This window comes from Rattus norvegicus, chromosome 13 (genome assembly GCF_036323735.1).
Source record: "Rattus norvegicus strain BN/NHsdMcwi chromosome 13, GRCr8, whole genome shotgun sequence".
NCBI classification, from domain to species: domain Eukaryota; kingdom Metazoa; phylum Chordata; class Mammalia; order Rodentia; family Muridae; genus Rattus; species Rattus norvegicus.
In genome coordinates, this window is record NC_086031.1 from 78,922,967 (window position 1) to 78,946,525 (window position 23,559).

General features: G+C 43.2%; 1 protein-coding gene and 1 pseudogene across 3 annotated transcripts; one reads left to right on the plus strand and one right to left on the minus strand.

The window, feature by feature from the left end:
* Nucleotides 1–2,407: 2,407 nt before the first annotated feature.
* Ak2-ps2 (adenylate kinase 2, pseudogene 2) lies at nt 2,408–3,087 on the minus strand (annotated as a pseudogene).
* A 9,943-nt stretch (nt 3,088–13,030) lies between these two features.
* Nucleotides 13,031–22,939, plus strand: Sele (selectin E). 3 transcript variants are annotated; one of them, XM_008769608.4, is made up of 14 exons: nt 13,031–13,178; nt 13,501–13,584; nt 14,064–14,447; nt 14,906–15,013; nt 15,431–15,619; nt 16,293–16,478; nt 16,581–16,769; nt 17,719–17,907; nt 18,652–18,840; nt 18,934–19,110; nt 19,714–19,824; nt 20,184–20,205; nt 20,309–20,381; nt 21,248–22,939. In XM_008769608.4, exons 2-13 carry the CDS (start codon nt 13,527–13,529, stop codon nt 20,364–20,366), a joined length of 1,860 nt encoding a protein of 619 aa, XP_008767830.1. In that variant the 5' UTR covers nt 13,031–13,178; nt 13,501–13,526; the 3' UTR covers nt 20,367–20,381; nt 21,248–22,939.
* Nucleotides 22,940–23,559: the final 620 nt, after the last annotated feature.

Sequence of the window (23,559 nt, forward strand, 5' to 3'; positions counted from 1 at the left end):
GTTTATGTGTTACTTTACATATTTATTAAATACATGTTTATTTTTTATTTTCCTTGGACATTTTATGTATTTACATTTCAAATGTTATCCCCTTTCTTCCCTCTCCCATACTCTCTCTCCCCTCCCCCTGCTTCTTTGAAGATGCTCCCACTCCCACCCACCTACTCCCACCTCAATGCCCTGGCATTCCCCTACATTGGGGAAAAGATCCTTCACAGGATCAAGGGCTTCTCATCCTATTGATGTCAGACAATGCCATCCTCTGCTACGTATGTGGCTGGAGTCATGGGTCCCTCCATGTGTACTCACAGGTTGGTGGTTTAGTCCTTGGGAGCGCTGGTGGGGTCTGGTTGGTTCATATTGTTGTTCTTTCTATGGGCTTACAAACCCATTCAGTTCATTTGATCTTTTCTCTGCCATTGGGGTCTCCTTATTCAGTCCAATGGTTAGCTGCAACCATCCTCATCTATATCAATAAGGCTCTGGCAGAGCCTCCCAGGAGACACCCATATCTGGCTCCTGTCAGCAAGCACTTCTTGGCATCAGCAATAGCGACTGGGTTTGGTGGCTGCATATGGGATGGATCCCCAGGTGGGGCAGTCTCTGGATGACCTTTTCTTCAGTCCCTGGTCCACTCTTTGTCCCTGTATTTCTTCCTGTGAGTAAATCATGTTTATATTGTCTTCTCTCACAGTGATATTGGTTCTAAACAACATCAATGTTGTCATTTAATCAATCATACAATACACAAAAAGTTATTCCCAAAGTAGCATATCAATGATACTACCCAAATACCACAAGTTCAAGTTTAAGGTGTTTTTGAACCTTTTTTCTTAGAATATAAGTACCATTTACAGTTAAGGACCTACTTTCCACTGACACTTAGGTTTAATTCTTTTCTCATGAATTTACGTTATCAAAAGTTTTGACATCCTGTCATATCAGTTATTTCTGTTTGCACTCAGTGTTACTGGTTGCTTTTTTTTTCTTTTCTGATTCATCTTTCTCACACTTATTTTTTTTTAAGAAAAGCAAGTAGATTTGTATTTGACTTATCCCCCTCTCACATATTAAAGGTGCTATATAATATATAATATACTCTTTGGTTACTTGATTTGTTTCTAACAACGGAACAAAATAGTAACCCATTCTATACTGTTTTCAATAAGTCTATTTAATTCATTTAGGTTCCATTTTGCTATTAAAATCAAGCCATAAAAGACAACTTGCACATTTATGCTAGCAGTGAAGAATTTCTTTAGGTCAAAAACTAAACATGTCATTGCCAAGTTCCCTGTTAGGGAGACGATACCGTTTACAGCTGCCCCAGTTGTTAGAGTTAACTGTTAATCTGACACAGATTTAGAATCACCTGGGGTTGGGAGGAGCCTGAGTTAAATAATTGTCTTCATCAAGTTCCTCTGTGAGGGATTGTTTTAACTAATTTTTCTTACAAATTTTCAACATATTTTATTGACTCAAGGGCCAAATATGGCTGGCAGCATTTGGTCAGTTATGAAAGTCACCTACCTCATTGAAAAATACGTCACAATGTTGTCGGGCAATCCCAGTCCCAGGATTTGAGGGTGAGAAGGACAATCTTTGGATGACTTAGCTTAAAACATGTTAGCTTTTTTCCCCCAATCCTTCACTATAGAGGACCGAACCCAAGGCTTTACAGTGCCAGGCACACACACTCAGCTACATTCCTAGGCCTCGTTCAGTTATTTAAAGGGTCCTGTGGATGGATGAAGGCAAGGTTGTAAGAATAGCGTGAGCTGGGTGGCTGATGGTTCTGTCACCAGAGCAGGCAACTCTTAAGTCACAAGTGTGGGATCTGTCTCCCCTTGCTCCCTAACGACTGCAGTAAACATGATCTGCTGACCCGCAGCTCACACCTCTATCTCTTCCATAGGTGCAGGTGAGTCTTTATGGAACGGGAGCCACCGCTGGTCAATAGTCCCTCTTCTGCACAGGACACAGGCCCAGTCTGACTGCTGTGTTCTTGGTCTGGTGATCCATGAGGTTCTTATGTAGACGCTGAGGTCTCTTAGACACCATTAGCTTTATGGTCCAGAGGAAACGGGAAGGTGATTGCTTAAAAGGAATACCATGTCTCCTTTATTTGCACCAATGCCCCCCCATCACAGCTTTTTTTTAATTAACCTTTTCCCCTGCTTATACTTTAAAAATTCTCACCTATGTGTAAAAAAAAAAATCTTACTAATTATAACACTGCCATTGTTCCAAATGCTCCTCTCGAGCTCCTCCCCACCTCCCTCACCTTCCTGTGATCATCCATACATCCTTCCTGTGACCACCTTTTTCCCTTCTGCCCAGCGCCTAAGAGCAGGGATCACACGGCGGGGAGATGAGCAGTGCTGCAGTCTCGCCTGGCCTTCTGTCACTAGGATGTGGCTTTGGAGAAGGCTGCCAGGATGCTTGTAAACAGGGGTCTGGGATGCATCAAGGTCGCGGTGAATGCCCTCTTTCCTGTAGTATTCCACAAGCGGGGTGAGCGTGACCAGCAGCTCACACTCTAGGCCTCCAGGCAGATCTTCAAGGCCTTCTCCTTGTCGCCTGACCTGCGGATCATCTTTCATGGGCTCCTTTGGAGGACTGAGCTCCTCATGGTAGGACCTGCCACACTTGGGATGAATCAGCCTTCCAGTGATTCTCTGGATCAGCAGGGAGTCCTGGATGCTGAACTCAATGACTGAATCGAGCTTCTCTTTCCTTTTATTCATGAGGTCATCAGCATTTCTGCCTGCCTCATAGTCGAGGGAAGCCATCTAGAAGAAAGCCATTTTTGTACGAAGGAGTCTCCGAATTCTTCTCAGTGAGCTCCACAACCATTTCATCACTCACCACTTTTCCAGCATCCATTGTCGCCTTCAGCTTTCTTCCCAGCTCTGAGCCTGAAGCTACGATGGTTCTCAGCATGTCCCCAATGGCCAAATGACAGACACAGAATTTTTCAGCTAATTTGCGTGCCTGGGTCCCCTAGTGAGTCCCGGGTGGCCCCAGGAACACAGCCCGGATGTTCATTGGACACTCCGACTCAGGGGCCAATGCGTTGGGAACCATGTCTACCAAAGTCTCACTCCACCAGCCCTTGTTTTGACTTTTAACTGATACAGAAGGGTTCAGGCAACTGTGGGTGGTACCATTCCCTAGGCTAAAAAAGGAAACAAGAGAGAATGAGCCAGAAGTAGCCAGAAGGTGGTGTCCTTACATGGTTCTGCTTCAGGGTTCTGTCATGACTTCCCTCAGTGATGGACAGTAAGTAACCCACAAGCTGAAATAAAGTCTTTTCTCACTTACGTTGCTTTCCATCAGAAAATTATTTTCTGTTTTTATAACAGCAACAGAAAGAAATGAGAAAGTTGGTGATGTTTGATGATTTTCCCTCACAAAAGAGTGTGCTGACAAGCTTCGAAAGGGAAGCACCCTTTAAATAGTTTGCCCTCATATGTCCTGTATATATGATACCAGATATAGCCAGATACAGCCCCGACTAAAAAGTTAACCTTTGACCTGGAACTTTCGTATTCACAACATTTTGAGAAAAAAAAACTACTTAACTGGAATCAATTTGTTCAAATAGACGAGGGGATTGCTTTCTATCCAAAAGAATAATGGTCTTAAAAATAATTAGCTATGGAAATTTCCCATCGTATCACATTGGACTTTGCAAGAAGAAAAGGCAAATGTCCCTTAAGGTTACATCAGTCAGCAAAACAGATTCCCAAACACGTTTTCCTACCTTGAACTTTTACATGGTATTTGCAAAGGGGAAGAAGAAGCCAGCACGAAGGTTGCAATGGAAACTAACAAGAAAACAGCTCCCATTCCTGCTTATGTCAGGAGAAAAGAACCTTCTTCCGAACAAAATGTTTTATGTGTTTTTTATCAACGGTACTATATTTCTTTGCAGGAGAATCAATGCTTATAGAAACATAAGGAGGATGGGATCTTTAATTCTGTACTTTGCACACAGAAAGGAAAATGTATATGGTTGGGAACCTGCTAGCTAGTGAGGGAACCATTTTCTCTAAGGATGTTTCTCTTAATTGCATATGTAAGGTGTTTGTGTGTGTGTGTGTGTGTGTGTGTGTGTGTGTGTGTGTGTGTGCATTATGAAAAGAAGGAAGCGTTATATGTTTATATTAGACTGTTCTCAATACTTTGCTACTAAAATGAGACCATAATGAATAACCTGAGGCATATATTTTTACATTGTTGGTGGCTTGTTAGAAAATAACACTGTGAAGGGAAATTGTCCATATAGTGTGATTAGGGTTCTTTCGAGGAAGAAACACAATAAAAAAGAATTGCATATGACTGTAAAAGGTGTATTTATTGGATTGGCACACATTATTATTATCAGATAGATAGTGACCATCTGTTTTCTGGAATTGCAGAGAAATTGGCATCTTCTTAGTTCAAGCAGATAGACTCTGAGAGCTTAACCCGTCAGTGGTGCTACCCCAGTTCGAGGCTTAAAGGCTCAGAGCTTCTTGGAAATACACTAGAGTGAGTCTGTGTTAAAGGACAGAGGAAGCTGGAGGCTGATGCCACCAGCAAAAGCCTCAGCAACAGGTGTGCTCAGCGACTTGGTGAAGTAGAGAACTTAGTCTATTAGACAAAGAAAGCCCAGCAAAATGTAGTTTTGATTCGATTTTCTGGGTGTTTCCATGTGGCTGAGTAACTCATTCCTGAGCAGCGTGGGGCTTGCTGACTTTGCACAAGCTATCTCAGAGCAGGCATGGTGGCACAGGCATGTCTGAAAAAACTCTCATTTCTCTGAGTCTTTCAAGATTCTTTAATTAAAGGAAGCATTCTATTCATTAAAATCACAGATACGGACTCTACTGCGCTAATACCCCCAGCCAGACTGACTGGAGGCATCTTTGAATGAGATAAAATGATAAAGCTGGGTTTCTTAAAAGCTATTATTCATCTCTTCCTATCTGCTAGGAGCAGAAACGAGGGCTTGCTGGCTTAGTAAAATTGTCATCTCTATTCCTGTAACATTCCCAGGAAGGGATTGCTGGAGACCTAAGTCCGTTTTTTCTCCAAAATCAACATTATTCAACAACACAAAGGAATTTCTGAACATCAAAAGTCAAGTGTCAACACCCAGAGAGCAAGGAAATTCTGTTTTGAATGTCAGCCCAATATCTTCCATGGTCCCCTCTCTGGTAGGATAGCATATTATTTATGGTCTGGTTAATTTAACCATCTTTGAGGCGCTACAACCCACAAACAGCTTTTCAGCCAGGTACACCAGTGAAGGCGTTTAAGGATGTAGCTGGTATCACAGATAGGTGGCTTTGGTTGCAGGAAGGACATCACACTTGCAGATGGTGCCAGGGAGGCTGGTGCAGTTGGAGTTTCCAGAGTAGGCACAATGCCCATGTTTCTATCTGAACGTTTTCCCACGTTTGTGTTAGCATTGCCCAATTTAGGCATGAAGGTTAGAACCCAGTGTTTTTTGGGAAGCCCGGGTTTACTCTTCTCAGAATTTTAACACACTTAGAGGGATTAGATAATACATAACTCTTTTGGGAGGCGTGATGGCTACCTTTGCTAACTGACCACACCATAGCAACACCAGAAAGAGGGTCCCAAGGGGCATTATCTGGATAAGGTTGACCTATGGACTCGCTTGTGGAAGACTTTCTTCTCTATGTTAAATGAAGTGGAAGGATCCTCCTTGAATACGGGTGTGTCAGTTCATGGGTTCTGGACTACATAAATGTAAACAAGGAAGCCACAGAGGAAGCACTGTGCATGCATTCATTTCCTCTCTGCTCTCAGCAGACGATGGGCAAAGCTGCCAAGAGCCCCTGCCTCTTCCCCACCGTGATGGACTGTGACCTAGAACTTCAAGCTGAAATAAACCCTCTCTTCTCTCCGTTGTGTGTTAGCGGGGCATTTTATCACAGCACAGATACGGACTAGAACAGACAGTGAAGGAGGCAGGGACCAGGCAGTGTAGATTGCTCTTAGCTTCTGGCCAACAGTCAGAAAATCATAAGAACCTCTGCCCCAAGTCCACAAGAAACTCCATTCTGCCTACAATCTAACTGAGCTCAGAAATAGATTAATTTCTGAGGCTCCCAGGAAGAGCCCAGCTGTCTGATACCATGATGTTGGCAACATAAACCCAGGGGAGAGAACTCATTCTACTCATAATAAATGTGTGTTATTACATCCATAAAACTGGTAATAAATTGTTAAGGTAACAGTAGAAAAATTTAAGAGCTGGACTGCTGAGCTAGCTCAGAGAGCAAGAGTGTTTGGTGCCAAGCCTGATGACCCACATTTGAGTCCCAAGACCCAGATAGGAAAGAGTAAATTCTCTCAAGTTGTCCTCTGTTCCCCACACCTGAGCTATGTCACATACACACTCATTGTGTACATGTGGGCACACTCGCAACTAAATAAATCATAATAATAATTTTAAAATGAATTGAATAAGCCCACAGCACCCCAGTATAGCATGCAAATCGAGTCCCGTGGGAGCAAAAGTGAGAGCAATTCATCGTGAAGTGTTTTCCCCAGCCACGGATACCCAGGAGAGTACACGAGAGTTAATCATACTTTCCCAGGATTGACTTTTGGCCACTGGAGAGTAGACATTTTATGAGATTTTATGTAGTGCTTCACATAAAATTATTTTCTCTACTAAAAGCAGAGCCCTGGCTGTCCCATTGGGTAAAGTCTTTATTAATATACCTTCTTGTGAGAGTCTCTCCTTGCTGCCTCACTTCTTCACCACCCTACAGGGCCTCTCGGGATCATCTCTAAAGTAACTAACTTCTACCACATCATGACTTGGGTTCTTCAGCAGAATCCTAGCGTAAGATGCTGGCCTACAGCGCCAGGGTGGGAGTAAGCTGCTGGACTGTTCACTTGTGTGGAAACAAAGGTGTACTTTCCAGGCAAGAACTCTGAGCGAGTATGGCTTTACCAGAAGGATCCAAGCTTTGGGGCGATGCAGATGTGAATTTGAACCCAAGTTCTGCCAGTTAATAACTGAAAAGAAGAAAAAAAAAAGACAAGTTTTTAACCTCTCTGGTTTTCTGTTTTGCCTTCTGTGAGATGGGTTTAATGTCGACCTTTCAGGTTGTGACAAAGCAGTGTATGTAAAGCAGTGGTCAGCAGTCATTACTCACTAGCACTGTATCTAAATATTCACCATTAACTATGCAGCCGAGTCCAAGTAGAGAACATTTGCCTAATGAGCCAGAGCACTATGGTTCCTATGACAGACACGGTATAGAAAGACCCAGAAACTTCAGGTGAGTTCCTATTTCTCTTCTCTCAAATCACCTACTTTTAATGTTGAGAGAAAAATCACCCTTTCTTTCTGAATTCTTAGTGGCATTTTAATGTTATTGGGAACTTCTGCATCTTCTCTCTGACAACAATAAAAATGAAAAGTTATATTTTTAAACATGACAAGGCTGGGACTTTTCTACTGGGAAGGACTGAGAACAAAGCTAAGAATAGTTCCTGAGAAAAATCCTAACTTTTAAGACAAGTGGTGCAAGTGGCCAAAGAAAACAGACCAGGGGGCTTTTCTCTCATCCTGAGGGTTCTCTTGCCCCTGCAAACAACAGTCACCAGGCAGCCTGGCTACATTCAGGAAGAGTTCAGCTAATTAACCAGCCCACCCTCCCTTGTTTCTTCCAGTTGGGGAATTCACCAGAGTTGGCTCAGTTAGAAGATATTCCCAATACTTATTCCTTAAATCCCCAAACAGAAAGTTAGGAAGCTTTGAGATAAGGGGCTGCCAAGCAGGAAACAAAGCCATGCCAAACAGGAAGCAAAGTCATATTAAGACACTGAAATCTCCCATTAGTTTGGAAGCTCTAGGAGTGGGGTTAGGAAGCAAGTAGATGTGCGCATGCTCACACGCGCACACACGCACACACACACACACACACACAGATACATACACACTCTCTCTCACACACACACACATAGAGAAATGCATACACCTCCTCCCCCCACACACACTCTTGCCAGATGTGAGAAAGAGAGAGAGAAATACACACATAAACATACATTCGTACACAGAGAGCCATACACACACACACATAGATGTGCACACAGATAAACAGACAGACACACACGCACAGAGATATATACACTCACTCACTCACACACACACACACACACACACAGATACATACACCCCTCACACACAGACACAGACACACAGAGGAATACACACATACACAAGCATACACACACAGCGAGACATTCACAGACACACACACAGAGATACATACACTCACACACACACATAGAGAGATACATACACCCTTCATACACACACAGGAATACAGACATACAGACACACACATACACACACAGACACACACACACAGAGGAATACACGCATACACAGACATACAGACACACAATACATACACAGGTCGAAACACACACACACACACACACACACACACACACACACACACACACGTGCTCGCACGCTCCCATGCACCTGCATGCTTCTTTCTACCTGGGGAATAAACCACCTTCTTCCCAGATGTAAGAATTCCAAATGGCAACTCGTCCTAAGCACCCTTTCGATTTGCTCTGCACTGTCTCAAGGCATCCTTGCCCATCTGCTTTCCAGTTTGGTCAAGATTCTGATACACAAGGAAGGGATTTCTTTTGTTTGATTTATGTGAATATTTTGTTTGCATGGCTTCATTTTTGCTTTGTTTTAAGACACACTCCCATGTAACCCAGACTGGTCTCAAGCTTACCATGTAGCTATGGATGAACTTGAATTATGATCCTTCTTGCTTCTACTTTCCAAGTTCTACAGATATTTACTATAACACCCAACTCTTGTGTGTGTGCATGTGCATGTGCATTTGTGTGTATGTGTGTGTGTGAGAGAGAGATACAGAGAAAGACAGAGACAAAGAGAGACAGAGAGTCTGACACAAAGAAGACCTCATGATCTTATGCTAACAGGCTTCGACTTACTATGTAGCCCAAACTGACCTTGAGCTGGCTAAATCCTGCCTCAGCCTCCTGGATTCTGGGATTTGAAGCTTGTAACACCACGCCAAGCTACATTGTACTAAGGTAATTAGGGGTTCTTCTGCACAGTTCAATCTGAGAACCCTACGTCTTCCCGTGGGTGTGAGGAGAACAGTGCAGAGCACTGCTCTCACCTTACCTGGCTGTCTGAAGGGGTCTAAAAATCCCAAGTGAGTCATGGGGAAGCCAAGTGAGACATAACCAGACCAGTTTTACATGGAATGTACTTATAAACTTTGACTAAACAATGAATGGCTCTCTGTGATGTGGTGGCATATTAACATTAATGTTTTTTATCATTTGGATGTAGACAACAGGAAATGTTTGCATAACCGTAAATAAGATTGGATCTTCGTTAGGATTTCTTCCTCTACCCATTCTATAAAGATAATTTAGATGTCATCAAAATAGAAATTTGGATGTACTGAGGCTTGTGAAAATCCAAAACTAAGAGGTTTGTTTAAAAGACCTTTTGCAGAGGTAGGGGGAATGGGGAGCTGCATTCTAGGAGATGAAAGGAAAAGGCATGGCCTGTGCTTGCCAATTCCACTCAGCAGTGACAGCAGAGACACGAATTGACACATCCATAGAGGGCTTTGTTTCACTCGCCATATGTGGTTATGGCCAGGGCTACTTTCCACCTTATCCAACAATCTGCTGTCTCTACAGCACAGTCTTGATTAGAATTCTAACACTTGTCTCGGTGACCCTACATCCTCAGTCAGACTCACTTCAGGATTACTGAAGTGGTTAAAACCTTCAATGTGCAGGGTGTGGAAGGAAGCATAAAGGACTTGAAATAAAGGGCTAACAGAGCAGGAATAAGCGGTACCTGCTGGAGCAGCCTGTGTGTGTGTCTTCTTCTTTCCTCTAATTGGCCACATCCATGCAGATCCCTTCTCCCAAGACTGAGATCCTCGAGGGGTCTATATCAGCCCACGTTGAAAACTAATCAGTTCAGAACTAACTGGCTACATCTTCAGAGTTTGGAGACTTAGTACAGAATCAGGTACCTCTCAGCCACTTTTTTTTTTTTAAATAAGATTTGTATTATTTGAAGGAAATTAAGATCTAACCCCCTACAACTATTCAAGTCTCATCTAATTTCCTTAACTTACCTTCCACAACCACTGCAAAAATGAATACCTCTCATTAGCGCTGGATAGGATGGACCAGATAAGGGATGAGTCAGAGAAGGTAGCCACAGAAAGCTGGCAACAATCCCCTCCTCTTGTCCCGAGCTTCCTCAGGGGCTCTGTTTATGGCTTCTCCAGTAGTATGAGCAACAAAAACAAGGCTATCAGCTCCCAGTGTCTACCCACAGAATTTTCAGGTCCAGTCTCAGGGGTAAGACATAGGAGGAATGTAGGATGATAGGGTGAGTGGATGTGGAATAACACACATCTAATTAGGTTTGTGTGCATCTGTAGACAGAGTGCACATGAAGCCTTCTTTACTTACAGATCTCTTCTACCACTTGCTCTTACCTTCCTTTCTGATATTGAGGTCTTTACCTAAAGCTCTTTCTGTATAATCTGAGAGTACACATTTTTGTGCTTTTGCCTAAGAGAAAACTTGCGTCTGATCAGGATCTTTTGGCAAATGTGGCTTAGAGTCAGCCACTCCTTCCAGGCAGGGCACCATTGTTATATTTCCTTTCCAACTTGCTTCCCATTTCTGAAAATGCCTCTCCTCACGGCATCTCTTCCCGGTTATCTACTGTCCTGGGTCTTTTTCCTGCCCCCAAGTCTCACATCACTTAGTAGAGAACTTCACTGATCAAGAAGCTGCAGGAAGAAGGCTAAGACTGGGGAGTGAGGAAGAACAGAGACCTCAGTATGGGCAATGACCAAGGGCATCATGACATGGGCAAGGGAGAGGGACCTGGAGACCAGAGATCAGTTGCTTGGTATTCAACAGTGTATCTCCATGCAGTTGGATGAAATAAAACCTAGTTAGATAGATAGATAGACAGACAGATAGATAGACGGATAGATAGATAGATAGATAGATAGATAGATAGATAGATAGATGACTAGATAGATGATTGATAGATGGATTGATAGATGAATAGATAGGCAATTGATAGGTAGATAGACGAATAGTTAGATGATGGGTAGATAGATGATAGGTAGATAGATGGTTGATAGGTAGATAAATGAATAGATAGATGGTAGGTAGATTATATATATATATATATGGAGAGAGAGAGAGAGAGAGAGAGAGAGAGAGAGAGAGAGAGAATCTGGTTCCTTAATTCCTTCACCTGTGCACCCCAGGATAGGGTACACATTTCACGAATGATAGGTTTAAAAATAACACAGATGAACATGAAAATATGGATAAAGTGTGGCACAGAGGAAGCATTGGGCACCTTAGAGGTTATAATTGGGGCTCTGGGTCATTAAGTAGGTACTGTGTCACTATGGATACTGTTTTAGCACTGTTGAAACTAGTTATGGAAAGCCCACGGATTCAAATGTATGACTGAGGACTGTTTGTGACTAATTTTCAACAAAACTGTTAGGTTCTTAATCAACATATCACGTACATTTTGTTTCAAGGTTTAAGTTAATGCATTTCTTTTCTATTTTGAGATGATGTCTCACATCTTTAGTCAAAGCTGGAACTCAGGGTGGACTCAAACTCCTGTGTCAGCCTCCCCAGTGCCAGGATGACGGGCATGTGTCACACTTTCTTGACTGTGCCTTTACAAACATTAGATGCACTCTTGTAATTGTAATATGTAGGCGGGAAGGTAGATAGGCACATGGGTTACATATGGACATAACTTCACTGCTTTAATCCTCCCTAAAAGAGCTTTAGATAAGAGATTTCAATATCAGGAAGGTAAGAGTAAGTGGTGAAGATACCTGTAAATAAAAGAGGCTTCATACACATTACATCTAAAAACGCAAACGAATATAACTTGAGCGTGGGTTTCATTTCTACATGTGCTGGACAATAACAGCCATATTCAGCTAAGTAAACAGAGGTGATGAGGGGTGAGACAGTGTCGATATCCAGGAAGTAGAGATGGAAGGACAGGACACAGTTTTATCTCCCGTTTAATTTGTATTGTATAAAAACATTATGATATATGAATGAAGATTTTTTTTTGTAACATCATCATAGCTAATGAATAGAAAGTGAGAAAAAACATGCTCGTGAATGACTCCCTTGGGCCACAGTGCCTGTGAGGATGGGCTAAGGTAGCAGTGGCTGGGGAGAAACTGGGTCCTGATGCATAAGCAACAGTTACACACAAGAAAATTGAGAGCGACAGATCGTGGGTAATAAAACATTCTTCACAAATCAGAGAAAGAACTGGAAGAGCTTGAAGGGGCTCGAGACCCCATATGTACAACAATGCCAAGCAACCAGAGCTTCCAGGGACTAAGCCACTACCTAAAGACTATACATGGACTGACCCTGGACTCTGACCTCATAGGTAGCAATGAATATCCTAGTAAGATCACCAGTGTAAGGGGAAGCCCTGGGTCCTGCTAAGACTGAACCCCCAGTGAACTAGATTGTTGGGGGGAGGGCGGCAATGGGGGGAGGGTTGGGAGGGGAACACCCATAAGGAAGGGGAGGGGGGAGGGGGATGTTTGCCCGGAAACCGGGAAAGGGAATAACACTCAAAATGTATATAAGAAATACTCAAGTTAATAAAAAAAAAAATCTTCACTTGCTTATGTTTGTGAAACCAAGTTCTACACACAATTGATAATGGTAATTAGACTTTAGAGGCCAGGGATTAAAATCACACACTTGTATCGTATTTGATAAAACCGCATATAAATTACAAGAGCCCAGATAAAGGATTAGCTTAGAGGGCCAGAGTCTCTGACATCACTGTGAAAGTGTTTTAGTTCTCAAAAAACTTTCTGGGTTCGGATGAGGATTTCCTCTTTACCAGATTTTGATAATAATGCTCTGTGACTCACAGGAAGCCAGCTCCCTATAAAGAGACTCCAGCAGCAGACACGATACTCACTGGTCCTCGACTGACTGCACATCAAAACTGCTAGAACAGAGAGAAAGAAGCAGGATCAATAACACCCAAGGAATCCAACCCCCGAACAACATCTCATCTAACAGTAAGTGCAGATTCCGAGCCACAGGAGCCTTGGGCCTGAAGCATAGATTTATATCTGTGCGCACATATGCAAAAAGGCATTCTGATAAAAGAAATCTGTCCAAACTGTGATAGCATTGCAATTAAAACCCACCTTCTCTCTGTTCAAAATGATGGGAATCTTAACGTTTGCATTTATTCTTCATGCTAGATGCCTGTGAAATAAAGCAGGAGCTACAGGATTCTAAAACCTCACAGTTTTGACTTGAATGTTACGATAGAAGGGTGTGAGTAACCCGCACTTAGAATGTCCTTCTGTGACTAATTTAGCACTCTCTCCTCAGGAAAGTTTCTCCGGTCTAGCATCTGGATGAAAGGAAGTGCTGGGGTCATGAATGCCTCGTGCTTTCTCTCTGCTCTCACCTTTGGTAAGCTGGAGTCATCGGAGACCAGGGATCTTTACACTCGCTCACCCCTCTCACTCTTAAGATCAGGGTATTTTGCTGTGTGGGGCTATCCTGGTGGTTAGCAGGACTGATGACCTATCCTTGCAGGGTTCTGCCTTATGGGGGAAGGATGGATCTTAAGCGATCTATTCAGGCGTTGTGAAGGTTCATTCATTTGGTTCTTGAAAGGGGACTCAAACAGGTGTCCCCCAGCATCCACTGAAGTTTGCTTTCTCTGACCTCCATTGTACTGTGAAGTTGGAGTATAACATTGTGGTTGCCATGAGGCACCAGCAGATGTGCAGTCAAACAGTGATCTATAGACATGCTCTCACCTTCAGGTGTTGTTCTTCTTACTTTTAAAATCAATAGTTTGAGCCAACACAAAAGCCTGTAAGTGCCAAAAGCAAGACAACACAATTCAGGACTAAATGTTGTTATTTCTTTCTTACCCAACCCAGTTCTCCTCATTGGAAAGAGCATAGCTTGGTACTACAATGCCTCCAGTGAGCTCATGACATATGATGAAGCAAGTGCGTATTGTCAACGGGACTACACACATCTGGTGGCGATTCAGAACAAGGAAGAGATCAATTACCTAAACTCCACTCTGAGGTATTCACCAAGTTATTACTGGATTGGAATCAGAAAAGTCAATAATGTATGGATCTGGGTGGGGACCCAGAAGCCTCTGACGGAGGAAGCTAAGAACTGGGCGCCAGGTGAACCAAACAACAAACAAAGAAACGAGGACTGTGTAGAGATCTACATCCAAAGACCCAAAGACTCCGGCATGTGGAATGACGAGAGATGTGACAAAAAGAAACTGGCTCTGTGTTACACAGGTATGAAATTTCCATGTGGCAGAAGGCCAGTTCTGTGTGGAGGCAGCCTGACAGATTTAGAGTGTGTCAAGTAGTTGATCTCTCTGTGCACATTTTCTGGTTTTTAAATAGATGATTATAAAAGATTTTAATAGTGATTGCATCTCTTTTTACTGATTTGTGCGAGTAAAGGCAAGAACTATACAAATATGTATACTTACATATATCATTGTACCGATATACAGAGTCTATGTACTCACAATGTTTTAGCTATTCTACTGGTATGCCTTTATTACCATCAAAATATACAATAGATGAGCCTGGAACTTGAATCTGGCCTGTCAGTCAAATGTTCGAGCAATAATGTCATTGGTTTTATCTGGATTGCACTGACTCTAAATTAAAAACAAACAAACAAGCAAACCCATGATGAGCACCATGATAGTTGATTCTCTTCATAAGACCTGTGCTTCTTGTAGCTTCCTGTACCAACACATCCTGCAGTGGTCACGGTGAATGCGTTGAGACCATCAATAGTTATACCTGCAAATGTCACCCCGGCTTCCTGGGACCCAAGTGTGACCAAGGTAAATCTTGACCTCCCCTGTACCTTCTCCAAAGATGGTAACACCTTCTAGTGTTCCAGATAGCTCGTCAGTCGGGCCCAAGTGTTTCCTCTAACAAAATACACCGAGTAAGAGTGATATAGTAGCTAAGGCTATGAGATCAGACCCTCATGGGTCAATCTCTAGACTTACTACCCGTATTACTTATGGCACCTTGACAAAGTAGTCTTACGGGGTGACTGACTATTCCAGTTGTCATGAAACTAAGTAACGTGCTGTGGCAGCTAGCTGTAGCTTAGCGTTTTAGGTTCCAGAGAACTATAAAGATAATAATAGGAACAGCTCCATCATCTAATGGCTCCATAGAACCTGGACATAGTTATGTGTGATAACTATGGTGAGGTGAGGAGAAGTACGACTTGATTCTTTTTTTTCCAGTTGTGACCTGCCAAGAACAGGAATACCCTGACCATGGAAGCCTGAACTGCACCCACCCATTCGGCCTCTTCAGCTATAATTCATCCTGCTCCTTCAGCTGTGAAAGGGGCTATGTGCCCAGCAGCATGGAGACCACAGTGCGGTGTACGTCCTCTGGAGAGTGGAGTGCACCTGCTCCTGCCTGCCATGGTAACTCTCCCAATGCATCAAACCTTTCCACTGCTCCTCATTGCCTTAGATTTTATCCAACTTGTAACTTTCCCCAATTCTGTGGAAGATGTGTTCTTCTCTCTCTGGTACCAGTTTGGTTTAGCATAGGATTTCTTTTCCACTTTTTTTTTTTGAAAATAGGTATTTCTGAGATTCTGGTGACATGTAAAGGAAGGGGTCTAGACAGTGGAAGCATGTCTAGACAGCCTCATAACTTTCTCATGGACTTTCCTGTTTGGCTCTCCCATGCAATGGGACCTTGTTTAGTTCTGAATTGATCACGAAGCTTCTCTTTGCACAACAATTTAGTACTCTGGAGCAATTGAAAAGTTCACTGCTTAAGTCCTTTGTATGTTAATATTGCCTTTACACCACGTCATGGATCTTGATCTAGAGGCTGTTGTTTTCTTTGTTTTTCTTGTTTCCATGTGTAGTAAAATAGATCAGAGGCCAGCCAGCATAGTTAAAGTGAATAGTAAAGACTAAAGCATCCATTATGAGTCTGCATGTTATCAAGAAATTGGCACAGGGGTTTGGGCTATGCCCTTTGAAGATGGGTTTCACCTTCTTTGATAAACCCTAATTCAAGAGAAAATGAAAACATCTGTAATTTTCTTTGAGTAAAGCTCTCTCTTCTCTTTCATCTCCTCAGTGGTTGAATGTAAAGCTTTGACCCAACCTGCCCACGGAGTCAGGAAATGTTCCTCAAATCCTGGGAGCTACCCATGGAATACAACGTGCACGTTTGATTGTGAGGAAGGGTACAGGAGAGTTGGAGCTCAGAATCTACAGTGTACCTCATCCGGTGTCTGGGACAACGAGAAGCCATCGTGCAAAGGTAGAGTTCTCCCAGGATGAGAGTCATCGAAGTCTCTCGGTTTAACCAAGGCTTGAAATGGGCAAGCCAGCTTTACTAATCGGAATGGTGCTTGCATTACAGCTGTGACCTGTGATGCCATCCCTCGGCCTCAGAATGGCTCTGTGAGCTGCAGCAACTCAACGGCTGGAGCGCTTGCCTTTAAGTCTTCCTGTAATTTTACCTGTGAGCACAGTTTCACATTGCAGGGCCCAGCCCAGGTTGAATGCAGTGCACAAGGGCAGTGGACACCACAAATCCCAGTGTGCAAAGGTGAGTAAGAAACTGTCTCCTCTAACGCTTCCATTTCTAAACGGAAAAAAAATCTGTTATTTTCTATCTTGACCACTGAAAATGATACCAGGTGTCCTCTGCTAACCATTGATACCAATTGTGAGGACAAGAGTAATACCTATGACATTGATTTTAAACAATGCATGGCCAGGAAGCAGGACTGTATGCAAGTAACATAAGGAAATGGTTTTCTTCTGTTTGTTTCCTAAACTAGGGTATATTAATGATGCTAATTTACTGGCATTGGCATAGAGTAAGAAGAATTCATAATGTATAAGAAATCCCGTTTAAGTGTGCAATTCAGCACGTTGAAAATACCGCTTGATCCTCACATTGTATCACTCACTTCTAAAGTTCAGAGCCAGCAGTGATAGCAATACCCCAGCTTGATGTCCGTCACCTCTGAGGATTGTTTTGATACGGACATAGAAGCAACACAGTTTAATTCTCTTCACAGCAAAGGCGAGAATGTTCAGACAAGCAGCTTTTGTTGTCCAGCTCTGGCATTGTTAGAGACAAATTTAGTATTGAATGAGTTTCAGGGGCAAAAAGCCACAACACCAAACTCAAGCTAAGTGCAGGCAAACACTGCATGGAAGGCTTCTGCTCTTTCCTTTTTTGGTACCACTTGGAAGCATTCAAGACTTACGCCATGCTCTTTGGTGATGTAAAATCCCACTACCCTCGCTCTGCACATCAGACCAGCATGGAGGGACCATATTCTCTCTAATAGTTGCCCCACATTAGGCATTATTATCATGAAGAGATTGGGTTGCATAGGAAACATGGCGCCTTGCCAGACATTCATAATGAGGAATCATCTTGAGTTCTTTACCCATAGCTTTGTGGCAGTTAAACTTGGCCATCGAATGGCAATTGTTCTCCAGTTTCACCATCGTACGTTCTCACCCTTTCTCTGGTTTCTCAGCTTCCCAGTGTGAAGCCTTATCTGCACCACAGCGAGGCCACATGAAATGTCTTCCCAGTGCCTCTGCACCCTTCCAAAGTGGGTCCAGTTGTAAGTTCTCCTGTGACGAAGGATTTGAATTGAAGGGATCAAGAAGGCTTCAGTGTGGTCCAAGAGGGGAGTGGGACAGCGAAAAGCCCACATGTGCAGGTACATTCTCTTTAAAAATCTCTCTCTCTCTCTCTCTCTCTCTCTCTCTCTCTCTCCCCCTCTCTCTCTCTCTCTCGTGTATATGAGTATACTGCAGCTCTTCAGACACACCAGAAGAGGGCATCAGATCCCATTACAGATGGTTATGAGCCACCATGTGGTTGCTGGGAATTGAACTCAGGACCTCTGGAAGAGCAGTCAGTGCTCTTAATCACTGAGCCATCTCTCCAGCGTCTGTCTCTCTTTTATTCTGTCTCTGTCTCTGTCTTTCTCTCTCTATGTGTGTGTGTTTTATTCTGTCTCTGTCTCTCTGTCTCTGTCTCTGTCTCTCTCTGTGTATATGTGTGTGTCTTATTCTGTCTCTGTCTCTCTGTCTCTGTCTGTCTCTCTCTGTGTCTTATTCTCTCTCTCTCTCTCTCTCTCTCTCTCTCTCTCTCTCTCTCTCTCTCTCTGTGTGTGTGTGTGTGTGTGTGGTGTACTCCAAGACCCGTATGTGGAGGCCAGAGAACAATTTGCGGGAGTCGATTTTCATGTGGATCCCATCATATGGGTCCCAAGAATGAAATTCAAGTTGCTAAGATTGGCAGCGAGTGCCTTTACCCCCTGAGCCATCTCTCTGGCCCCTGCAGACATACTTTGGATTTTACTGTAAGATAGAAGCTACTGAACATCTTCGTGGCTTGGCTATGGGAGAGACCTGCTACAGCCCAATGCTTATACCTCAGGATGGCTTCTCTCTTCCAGCTGTGAGATGTGATGCTGTCCCTTGGCCCCAGAATGGTTTCGCGGCGTGTGCTCATGCTAATACTGGAGCATTCACTTACAAGTCCTCATGCGCCTTTCAATGCAACGAGGGCTTTAAATTGCATGGATCAGCTCAACTTGAGTGCACATCCCAGGGGACGTGGACCCAGGAAGTTCCCTCCTGCCAAAGTAACACTGGGTTCAGGCTTTCAAGACACACATTGCCTTAGTGGGTTTGTGGTATGGTTTTCTTAACTTCTACTATCAACACGTCCTTTGCAGGGGTACAGTGTTCAAGCCTTGACCTTCCAGGAAAGATGAACATGAGTTGCAGTGGGCCAGCAGTTTTTGGCACAGTATGTGAATTTACATGTCCTGAGGGTTGGACACTCAACGGATCTTCAATCCTGACATGTGGTGCCACAGGACGCTGGTCTGCGATGCTGCCTACTTGTGAAGGTAATGCATTGATGGATGGTGGTTGCCTCGGGGAATTATGCTGCTAAGGAAGCTAAATGCCCATTATGTCCAAATCAGAATGGTAGGTTATAGATAGAGATGGATAGAAAGACAACAGAAAATGATGTCACCGGATCAGGTAGAATGTTCTGTCCTCTGACACCCTACTTTCCTCTCCAATACTCACCACTGACCCCCACCGTTATCATGATTCACTTCACAGTCCTTCCCTGGTCTCCCTTTCTCTCCTGTTATACCTCTTTCTGTTCCCTCATTGTGGGATTCAGGTCATTGGAAAGGGGAGATCTAGAGACTCAAGGAGGAGTAGGAAATAAGTGTGTGAGAGAGAGAAAGGAAGGATAGTTCAGCGTTAACCAAGGTGTGGTGACGTAGTGTCAAAGTGCTTTACAAGACTGTGCTCTAACTGGGAACACGGGGACACAGCCTCAATGGCGGTTTGAGGGGAATTGGTTAAATCTTCAATGTCGTCTCCGTTTCTTCTGCTGCTGTAATGAATATACAGAGAAAAGGCCAGACGGCAGGGACGAAAGACTTGAAAGCCAACCATTGCTTACACTGCCTCCTCCCAATTTGTTTCCTCAGCCCCAGCCAACCCTCCCCGTCCCTTGGTAGTGGCACTTTCTGTGGCAGCAACCTCACTTCTGACATTGTCCTCATTGATCTACGTGTTGAAGAGATTCTTTTGGAAGAAAGGTAAATTCAGGCATCCACTCCAAAAGTGAATTTGGAAATTGTCTCTGTGTATATATGTACACCATACACACACACACACACACACACATTGGGAAATTCCAAGTAAAAGTATGGGTTTGGGATTTCTTAGGGGAACTTAGGAGAAAAATCAGGCAAGATGAACGTGTAGCCATTTCCTGGTGTCAGGAAGCTGCCACAGTCTTGGGATGTTTCATTCTCCGCATTTTACCTGAATCGCCACCAAATGCTTGTTACAGAGCCCCGTGATACTGACAGTATAAGACCAGATGAGTCAAGAAAATTAATTGGATTCTCTTAAAAGTTATCAGTCCGAACTAATCATTTTCTTTCTCTTGCAGCAAAGAAATTCGTTCCTGCTAGGTAAGGTGAATTCTTGTATAAAGCATGCTACTTTACGCCCCATTCATTTTTGCTCTGCATGTGGGAAAGCAGTGCTTGATATCCTTTTCTCATGCTTCCACAGTAGCTGCCAAAGTCTTCAATCGTTTGAAAACTATCAAGGGCCTTCTTACATCATCTAAGATGCGAGCAATCAGGTAGGACTTGGGCAGACTGCGAGAAAATCTCCTTTACAAATGGCGCCTCTCCTAAACACCTTCAAACCTGCCATTGGCTTGAGGGAATCCCCGTCTTGAGGATAACTTATAGAAAGTTGTGCGTGCGTGTGTGCGTGCGTGCATGCGTACGTGTGTGTAAGTGAAGCAGCAGAGGTCAATCTTTCACAGGTCATTTTACTTAGGAGTGAAAGGTGGCAGTGGCTGTGATGGTGAATACTAGCCCCATTCAGCAAGTAGATTCCTAAGCATGAATCTAAGCTAGGGACTGGGAGAGACCAGGCCTATTCCTCTGACGTGAAGAAAATGAGGCACAGAACTTATAGGAACTTGACTGAGTTTCTAAAGCTACAAACACCAACAGTAGCACCATTTGGAATCTGTGATTCTCAATGTTCCCATTTCTTCTGAGAGTGCGTCTGGAAGGTCAAGTCCTTCTAAATCATTTTTTTTTCTCTTAATGGACAGAGTTGCTGATGTAGTTTGGGGCTGAGAGAAAGGTCGAACAGAATGCAGATGTTTTAATTGCCTCTTCAGCTCCCTTCCTTCATCTTCTTCATGAGCATAGTCCTTAATGATGACCGATGCAGTTGAATAGTACTATTAGTTAAAGTCCAGGGTGCAGCAGGGTTCATCCTTTGGGTTGAATATTCCATAGGGTTTAACGGGTGTAACTGACCTATATCCACTATTACCGTGTCATGGAGACTAGTCTCAGTGCAACTGAATGGCACTGGGAGTTCATACCTGGGCCACCTCCAAGAGACAGCCCCCTAGCTGATGTGCCTTGTTGCTGTTTCCAGCATGCAGGATACTTGGAAGGCCTTCACACTTGCTTGTATTTGCAGGAACACAAATGCATCATGGGAAATAGAACGATATACTGAAGACAGCAGGAAATGAACTGTCTGCAGAATCCTGGTCTCTCTTGCCTGCTTAAAAACTGGGATCCTGACTCCATGGATCGAAGCTGAGCGACAAGGCCAGCCCTCTACCAGAATGACTACGTTTGCTCCTTCCTAGTTAGTGGCAATATCCACCATGTGCTGCTACAGGAGGTGGAGGCTCTCTCTTCAAAAGAGAGTGAATAGACCAGGGGCCTGGGACAGCAGAATTCCTCCTGACTCTTCGTCACTCTGGAATTTGGGGACAGAAACAGCATTTTGTTGCTTTGTTTCTTTCTCTCATTCCCCACACAGTGTGTCAAGAGCTAGTTCCAGTATTGTTGTCACAGGGATAAATAATATTTATCAGCAGTTTTGAACAGACAAATTTCTATTTCTATCTTGGAAAAAAAAGGCAAATTTGCCACATTCTCAGGTTATGGCTAGGGGTGTCATTATGGTTCAAATCCTGCTGAGTATTACATGGTAAGCCTTACTGGCTTTATCCCTGTGGGATTCGGTGGCCTCTGAAGTATTCTTGAACATTGTGTTCTGTGTCCTGGCATTGAGTCCAGCATAATGTCCGTTATTCTTAGTTCAGTGCAAAAAGACTTAAAAAGTCAGAATCCTGTGGCCCATCACAAGGCAAAGGTTATCCTAAATCTCTTTTTGATTAGAAAATCCCAGGGTTATATCTGCAATAAACCTATTTTCAAGATGAGACATTAATAATCAGTGTGAAATTCTGAGTATTTAATGGTAGCTGGTTTTCAGACATGGTACTATCAAAAGGATAGAAAGTAAAGAGAGTGTTTGTATATTTGGGGTTCCCAGCCCACCCCCAGTGTTTTTTTTTTCTGGAAGAAAAAACATCCTTGAAGCCAAATGTTCTGATTTAATAAAAGCATAAGTCACAAAAGTACATCTTAAAGTATTTTTAAGAGCCTGTCAAAGCGTGAATGTGCTTTGATTCCTAAAAGAGTGGTTCTTATACATGGCAAATATATTCTTGTATATTGTATTCGATTCTAAATCCGTGGTGAGGATTCACCCTCTAATAGATGGACAAAGGCAGTGGACTTTTAAAGACCAAAGGTGTCTACGAGTTATTCTGTTCTGGTTCACAAGTTCTAGAGAAGGGGAAAGCTTGTGTGCACAATGATTATGCAGAGATTAAAATTCCTAAACAATTTCACCTGTAGCTGGCAGTGACAAACGCTTGGTCAATAAGTGCCAGAACTGTTCCTGCACAAAGTGTCCCAACTTCCGAATTAACTCGTTAAAGAAATTTCTTGAAAGGTCCTTGCTGATTGGGGTTGGTGGAAAAGCCAACAGTGAACAGGAAGTGATAAGCATTAGAATGAAAGGGGAGAGAGGAATAAGTGACAGCAAGAGAGAGAGAGAGAGAGAGAGAGAGAGAGAGAGAGAGAGAGAGAGATTGAGACTGTGAGGAACCACACAATGTAAATGGTTGTATATTTTGTATCAGAAATTACTGTGTGAAATATATATGTAGTCTGTATCTGAGTTCTAATAGAATATTTTAAATTATGATTTAAAATATTTTATGGTGTAAGAGTATGTATTTATTTAAATATATTAAACTCATTGTATTCACATGTTAGTATGTTTTGGCAATAAATGTGTTTCTACTTATCTTTGTGTATTTGAGCCTTCTTAACATTTTTGACCCAATTTGTAAGATATAATTGCCCACCTAAACATACAAAGCCCAGTACACATCCATCCCTTAAGAACATTCATAACAACCTGTAAATACACAGAGCGGAATTTTTTTTTTTTTTACGAATTCAATTAAATATTTATTGAACAAATGCAGAATAAATGAACCAGGGCCGTTTTAACCTGAAGATACATTAATCAACTCAAATCTTCAAGGGCTGCTGCCATAGGAGAACAAAAATAGATGCACTCAGCATTTCTACACGGGGTCTGGATGCGCAGCAGGAGGATGCGCAGCAGGAGGGCTGCAGGCCGGCCCTCAGCTCAGGAGCTTCCCTCAGCACACACTGCACTCCATGCTCCTCCCCTTCCTCTGAAAGGAGGCACCAGAACTTCGACTTTCTCATCCGCACCTAATTTGCCCTCTCACTGCACACTGTCTGTCTCATGCAATGGATGCTTGCACAATGGGAAGACAAATGTAGCATTGACAAGCTCCTCCCCAGGAGACACCTGCCACCATCGGCTCTTTCTGATTCTACATCACTGATTCCTTGTTCTGGGAAGGGAAGAAGAGCACATTCTCCAGAGCA